Raw genomic sequence first — 8,293 nt, 5'->3', positions numbered from 1 at the left:
TTATCTTTTTTCCAGTATGGTTTTAAATGAGATTGGAATTTTGAAGATGGTATACTTAGTTTAGCTGCAGCATGTAACGCTTGTAGGATATAGTCGTGATAACTTTCAATGTATTCATGAGGAGATGCGTACTGAGTTTCGTCAAACTGAGCACATCTAAAATAGTTTTCAGTTTCATATCGGTATAACATAAAGTCTACGTCATTAGCTTTACGCCAATTTAGATGTTCACCGCCATGGTGGCGTGGCTGGGAATCAGTACTCAGACATAGGAATATCGGACAATGGTCTGATACTGAGTATTGAACACCAGTATCTAAAGTATAACCAACAACGTTACTAACATGTTGGAGATTAATGAACACATAATCTATCATACTTCTTATAGTTTTACATTTACTTGTGAAGGTAAAAAAGGCATTATCGTCAAGGGGAACGACAGAGATTAGATTCCGTTCAGTGAGCACTCTTTGCAGATATTTCGCTCTGCGTTTCAATATAATTCCATGCCGCAGGTCTGCATTAAAATCACCCAGAAGAATTGTCTCCCCTTGATGAGAACATCTATCATAAATCTCCAGTACATTATTAAGTTCTTCTATGTATACACTATCTAATACGTTAGATGAGGGAAGGCGAGCACCAATTATATACATAGGGCATTTATTAATGAAGAGTTTAGCCCCAATGATATGCTCGCTTGAAGGTATACTAATTGCTGACGACCTCCGACATGTACTTTTACGAATAAATATGGCTATACCCCCTGCGCCTCTTTGAGATAAGTGGTCATGCTGACATTTAACATAGACGTTAAAGTCATCATCCAAGTCATAGAGTAGATATTCACGTGTGTCGTCCAGCCAGTGTTCGGTAATAACCAAAATGTCACAGCTCATTAGTTTTGAGCGAATTTCATCTAAGCAATTCAATGCCCCACGCACATTCCACGTAATCATGCGAAGGATTGCCATTAGAACAAGTATATATGTCGCAAGTCTAAAATTGTTCATCAACATTATTAATGTTCAGCCTTATCGTCATTGTACCACACATTATTCGGTAGCCACTCACGACAGTTAACGTTTTCGGGCCAGAAGCAGTCATCATCCAAGATGATATCTGCACATTGCTGTGGGACAGTTATTCGAATGGTGAAGGTAGGATTGCGTCGCCCTTCCCAGTGTTTCATGAGTCTCACATTTGTGATAGTTACATCACGATTCTTAGCATAGTCACATATAGCATCTTTAACAACGTCAAATGGTTCGTCAGCTCTGACATAGCTTAGGACCAGTCTTTTGTTTCTATTTCTATAGACACCGGCAAAAGACTTTTCCCACTGATTGTTGAATGTAACATTTCTTGTCTCCTTTACATTGTTTACAGGTTTAGTTTGCTTTTGTCTGTCGACGCCATCATGCTTGACAATGAGCGGCTTGGGGGAAGTGTCTTCAGAGCTTGGGTCTTTACTGCCTGCATTGTCATGAGTCTGAGGTCTGAATGGGAGGCTTGGGAATTGACGAGAGTCTATACTCGTGTAATCGGTCCTCTGAATGGGTGGGGAAATAGGTCTGTTGGAATTTGGGCTTCCCTTCGTAACAGTCTCCGAATATAAAAGTTTGTTTCTCGTGTTCATGCAATCTATTTTTCCATCGACAACGCGCACATTCTTGTCAATAGATATAATTGTTTCTTTCACATTTCCTCTCAATTCAAGTAACTCAGTCTCTTTCTGTTTGAGTTGATTACGTAATTGAATTAAGTCCGTCTTCATTGACTGTTCATTTGAACGAAGTGTCTGAATCACAACCGTACACCTTTTCACTTCATCGCTCTTTTCATCATATGCACTGATTAACTGTAACATATCTCTGTCATATTTGTCTTGAAATTGATCCAGTTGTCTGCGCACACTGTCAAACTTCTTGTTTACATCTTCGTGCAAGAACATTAGTTTCGCCAATACACTTGACAATATGTCCTTGTCCTTTTCCATAGCTACATCAGTAGTAGGCTTCATACAGGCTTGCTTTGGTCTACTTAAGACATCAGTCTGAATCACATGAGCTGGAATAGCACCTTTAACAAACTTATAGAGCAGATACACATCAGATGCATATTTTTCTGCTACGCTTTTAGTTTGACCACTTCTATTGACTCTCTTAATCAAAATGCCCTCTGGAAAGTCTCCACACTCTGCTTTAGCTACATCATAGACAGATTCTCTGATATGATTGAGCCCTGTATCATCATTATCATAGGCGTCAACCAATTTCTGCTCACAAGTCTTTCTATCATTTTCGCCAATTATCTCTTCAAGCTGCTTCAATATATTGTAGTCCCTCATACTGAAAAACAGCCTAACTGTTTATATTACTATATCCTGCTATGCTTTACATCTAACAAAGCTATACATTACTAATATATTAGGGCTTAATTTTATCTATATTTAAAACTTTCTCCCTCTGTAACAAAATCCATATGTTCTAGTATTATATTTGATATATCCGTATTTACATATATACATGTAAAATTAGATACATTTAAACGTAAGTAGCATATAACCGTTGAAATTAAAAGGTCTACAAGAAGATGTATTTCTTATAATAGAAGGTCCATACGGGTATTTAGTATTTCGTTATGAAAAAGAGTTCTCTTGATATTCAATACTTGACATTTCCCCACATCCTACTTTTTGTTTTGTTTATGGTAAAAGTTAATAAGAGGAGGTTTGGTGGGGGGCTAGAGGTATCTTTTCAGAGGGTGTTATTCTGGCATTACCCACTATTTATTGGAGGATATTGGAAATGAATATAGACTGACATGATGTCTGACTACAGATAGGATTTGTTATCTTAACAATCACCGGGGATTTCACATTAGAGGTGATTGTTACAATTGCCCAAATGATCCTGCTGAGTATTGGTGCTTAGTGATGTCAAATGGAACAATTTATTATTAGAGGAAATTGGTAGTGAATACTTAATACCATCTATACAGGATATCTTCAGGATTTTTAGCCCTTTCTTTCTCTGTGTGTAATTCTGATGGAAAGAAGTCACTCAACCAGTTCATGCATTCCATGGTAAACAAAGATCAGACTTTGTTGGAATCCGTGTTTATACGCGACAACTTCCCACTGGTGACATTTTAGTGAACTTGGGAAGTGGTGATGCTTTTTTATATTCATATTATTATAATCTGTCAAACTGTACATAAATGTGTGTGTGTTAAATCATAAAATTTAAAGAGACTGTTCCCGACACCCATCAATATCATAATGAATGAACATTGGTTTATTGTATGGATTTATATAAAGCTCTCACTAAGTATATGTTTTACATGCATGAAAGATTGGAGAAAGGAAATATTTTCCTGAACGTTTCCAATAACTAATAGAGGAAATTGGAAATGGCTGAACCTGTAGATAGCGCCAAATCCGTGATGGATATGACAGATCTCATGGGGTAACATTCTAGAATAGAATAGAATAACTAGAATGTTTCATATATGCAAAATTGTATATGCCTCAGTGTGGTTTATCAACACATTTGTAATGCTTATTCACGCTTGGAGTGCCAGACTGAAATTGAACATTATGATAGTGTCATCAGGGATAATAGAGGTCATAAGACGTGGCATATGAAGATCATATATAAATATGTTTCAGTTACATAGACAGCAGACTAGATTATTTACAGCAATACAGTTCAAATATTGTGTTCAATAAAAGAAAACGTTGATTTTTAACGCTCTTATTTTTGTACTATTAAACAAACTGTGGACTTTAAAGACGTGTTGGCTTACTGTAATAACATCAAGGTAAAAATCATATCTTTCTCTGAAATCCACGGGCATAGTTGCTGTCAAACATAAGAAATAATCAGGGCGGCAGGTGTTGACTTGTCGTGTGCCTTAAAGTGAGTTTAAACATGTCAAAAGCGATTGACGCTACAATATATGGTCATTTACTCCAACGTTCTAACTGTCAATCGTCTTAACAGGACCATAACGTTTGTTATAATATCGACGACCTGTCTCTATGTCTTAAGTTGTTAATCGGTAACTGCGGTCCAAATTTGTCAACTTATTCATCTATTGTTGCAAACTTGACTGATTGTTTACACAATAAAAATTCTAATTGATCATGCACTACTGAGGCAGTCAAGCACCTGTATAAGAAATATAAAAGCAGCCATGTTACATGTAGTCCCATAAGCTGGCAATTATTTCGCCGCAATGTAACTGAAACAATGCTGATGTGACGTGACATATAAACTTACCCGCAGACAATGCATTTTTCCAGAGAGTGTAGCACAAGTTTATCAAAGTTTTATTTACAATTTGAAAAACTATAATAATATGAATATTAAAATTCATCATCACTTTTGAAGTTTACTAAAATGTCACCAGTTGGAAGATGTCACAGATAAACAAGGATTCTAAGTTTGATCGTCACAGGTTTTTCCCCAATTTGCCAGCACAATGCAGAGGATTAACAGTTACTGTGAGTGAGCATGGTTTTACGCCGCTTTTAGCAGTAACTGTGTTTATACAAGCACAGAAGTCATGCCAAAACGCTCACAGTCGTTAGTAAGTAAACTCAACTGAGGATTATATAAGTATCCATCACAACCTTTGAAAGCTAACACGTGAATAAACTCAGTTCACTGAAATTTAAATAATTAAGGCACTTGCAACAAAGACGAGGTGCCAGCCTACACTGGAAATGCTGTATGCTGCATGTCCAGCCTCCATCAACACCTCCAGTGATCTTTTCGCGATTCCGAGCCTTGCGCATAACCATTGTCATGACCTGGTTAAGTGACTTCCTTCCATCAACGTAAAATCCTATCCAAATGGTATAAGTACTCACAACCAATTTCCTCTGATAGTAAACTGTCACCTTTGGTATCCCCAACAATACTCACCATGGTCATTGGGCAAATGCAAAAATCACAAACACTAACGAGATTCTGTCTACATGGTCACACTCGGTGATTGTGAAGATCTAAAATTCTATCAACAGTGAGACAAAATGGCTGTTCATATTCATTTCCAATATCCTCTTCGAATTAGTGATAAATGTTAAGTCCCACACAAATCTTCCTCTTAATAATTCTACAAAATACCAAACAGAAAGTTGGGTGTGGGAAAATGGGACAACGGGTGCTCAACCCATGTGCAACCCGTAGAGCACCCGTGTCACATGCGTGTTACACGCGTTCTCAACGCGTGTTAGGGGAATGAACTTTTAGGCAATAGTGTAGATTGATACTCATGATGTCAGTCACTGGATTGTCTGGTCCAGATTATTTTCACAAAGTTGTCATATAGCTCGAATATTGCTGTGTGCGGCGTTAAACAACATACATAAAAAACTATTCACTTTACTTAATGGGTGAGTGAGTATGGCTTTACGCCGCTTTTAGCAATATTCCAGCAATGTCGCGGCGGGGACACCAGAATTAGGCTCCACACATTGTACCCACACTTTACTTAGTACTGTACTGTCGATGTAGCTTAGGGCAGAGGGGACCTTTGTGGAGGGTCGTGCACGTGGGTACAATGTATATATGTAGTGCATTCCTGGTACGTATACACGTTCCAAAAGATATCTGGAATATCTGGAGGTTAAAACCCAACTCCTTTATGATATGAGTGAGTGAATTTCATTTTACGCCGTTTTAGCAATATAACAGCAGTGTGACGGTGTGACGGCGGGCGACAACACCAGAAAAAGGGATTCACACATTCTCCCCATGTAGGGAATCGAACCAGGGCCTTCGGCGTGACGAGCGAACGCTTTTACCACTAGGTTACCCCGCCGCCCCACTATAATATGATGATAAATAACTGAAGATGATTATGTTCTAAAATAGCAACGGCTTTGGTTGATTTTCAGATTAAAACAGTTGCCGAACACCAGGGACCACACGATGTTTAAATATATGAGCGGGTCATAGACGTACTTTGGAAAACCACCACGCACGTGTATCCTCCGAGGTCAACAAGATTATAACCAGCGTGTATCTGGGATTAGATCACAACCAGGGTGTTTCTGGGATTAGAACACATGGTTAGCGGATCCTGCTTTTTGTAGAACTCAGTTTCTGAACACTAAAAACAGCGCCGTGGACACGAGACCAACTGTGTCCCTTTTATATATATTATCAGGAATCACTCACATACACCTGCTATTTCATGATCTGGGCTTAAATTCTGATCATGCAAAAGGTATTCTATTATGGCCTTCTTCTTCTCAATCTGATAACGTTGGTAATCATTTTGTGTAGTTCAACCTATTACATTCTGTCCAATGTGAAAATAAAAAAAGCTTTCAGCGGGAACAACGAGATTAACTTAGACAATTGGACTGGAAAAAGAATGTCTTCATATAATATTCAAATGAACACCACAACATGCCCCTTTAACTTCTCAATTCCTGACGAAACAATCAATCAAGTGTTTACAAGATGGCGGACTACTAAACCCCGTGAGAATCTACTGACAACGTCATCTAAAGGTCGCCTTGGAAACCATATGTTTCAATATGCTTCACTGTTGGGAATCGCGTTCTTAACAGGAAAACACCCCCTTCTTGAAAACTCGGACACACTTACAAAACTCTTCAACATATCCTTCATTGGAATCGTCAGCAAGAAAACCAAGATCTTCTTTAATGAGGTGAAGTATGCATCACACGACTGCGATCACTACAACCTACCTGATGTGACTGTTCAGCTAAACGGGTACCGACAATCGTGGAAGTATTTCTCCTCTGTCAGATCAGAAATAAGAAAGGAGTATACACTCGTTCAAACATACAGGGATCTCAGTGCTCAATGCTTCCAGAAATATACAAGTCGACATAAAAACAGAACTGTCATAGGGTTACATGTACGGAGGACAGATATGACATGGAACACCAAACATGGCTACACGGCTGCCCCGTTATCCTACATACGTAAAGCTATCAACCATATGAAAACAAAGTTCCAAAATCCTATTTTTCTAACTGCCACCGATGACAAAAAATGGTGCAGAGAAAATCTACAATCCTCGGATGTCATCCTTATGGAAAACACGGATCCTTACTTGGACTTTGCAACCTTGACCTTGTGTGATCACATGATAATGACAGTAGGCACATTCGGATGGTGGGCTGCCTGGTTGGTCAATGGGTATACTGTGTACTACAAAGATTACCCCAGAGCAGGTTCCCCGCTTGTTTCTGGGTTCTATAAAGAAGACTATTTCATGCCAGACTGGGTTCCACTTGGTGCGTGAACTTACTATGGGTAATTATCACTTTTTGTACCCCCTTTGGTCCTGTTGAATAAACAAAAGCAAGTCCAACTTTTACTCATTTGGGAAAAAGGCATATTCATGCATGTGAAATGAAAGGAATCAAACCGAAAATCGATGGGTAATTAGGTATGTACCCCTTTTGGTCCTGTTGAATAAACAGAAATTAAAACTCCAACTTTTAGTGATTTAACAAGAACCATCTTAACGTAACAAATGGTTTGGTAAATTATGCCAACACAAAGAAACATTATTTTGTCATACTTTAAGTATACAAGAGAAACAGTAGAAGTTCATTGCCTTGGTGTGATCATTACAGTTATCAATAAATTGCAGAGAAAAAATGAATACAATATTTCTTTCAGTGTATTGTTATGCTTTAATATGTTACCTCTGCCTGGAACAGAATACGAATGTCACTTTTAATATTACGTTTTAAATCCTGGTTCACTCTTTGTGAGAATTAACAAGCAATATTGACAATTTTCTCTTCTCTGTGTCCCACACATAGCCAAAATGATAGTTTCAATATTCTTTATTTATTGAACATGTTCTTTGTACTTATGGACAAGCATGCTCAGCAATGTGTGTTTACCTGCATCATTTTCAGAATTTCCTCTGGTAACACCAAAGACAAAACGGTTACGCCAAAGACAAGGACATTGCCATTACTTATATAGATTTTTCTTTCATGTTACAATAATCAATCAGTAGCAAATGATGCACAATAGTTGATGGCATCAGACAGTTTTTTCTCAACGTTTACTTAGAAGCAAATTCTGCTGACTTGTAGTAACACTTAGGACATATTACGTAGGGTGATTTATATATTTGAGTTATAATATGAGTTAAGAGTAGTAATTACAATGGCATCAGATATGTTTTACCTGTTAACACTAAGACATATTTTCATTCAACATGAAATAAAAATACAAATGACTGCTCCTTGTATAGTAGCCGACAACATTCCTTACCAGTGCAT

The 8,293-nt window shown here is 37.9% G+C and overlaps 1 protein-coding gene across 1 annotated transcript; it reads left to right on the top strand.

Annotated features, from left to right (window-relative positions):
- The first annotated feature begins 6,546 nt into the window (after positions 1-6,546).
- On the top strand, positions 6,547-7,645 carry LOC124117190 (galactoside alpha-(1,2)-fucosyltransferase 1-like). The gene has a single exon (XM_046478952.2). It carries the CDS (start codon positions 6,547-6,549, stop codon positions 7,291-7,293), a length of 747 nt encoding a protein of 248 aa, XP_046334908.2. The 3' UTR covers positions 7,294-7,645.
- Positions 7,646-8,293: the final 648 nt, after the last annotated feature.

The sequence above is a fragment of the Haliotis rufescens genome, unplaced genomic scaffold, assembly GCF_023055435.1.
Source record: "Haliotis rufescens isolate VD_foot unplaced genomic scaffold, xgHalRufe1.0.p SCAF_33, whole genome shotgun sequence".
NCBI lineage: Eukaryota > Metazoa > Mollusca > Gastropoda > Lepetellida > Haliotidae > Haliotis > Haliotis rufescens.
Note: the sequence above shows the minus strand (reverse complement) of the source record. Positions and strands in the feature narration are given on the sequence as shown.

What these genes read in the sequence shown, in the direction of transcription:
- LOC124117190 (XM_046478952.2), top strand. Translation starts at nt 6,547, where the DNA reads ATGTTTCAATATGCTTCACTGTTGGGAATCGCGTTCTTAACAGGAAAA.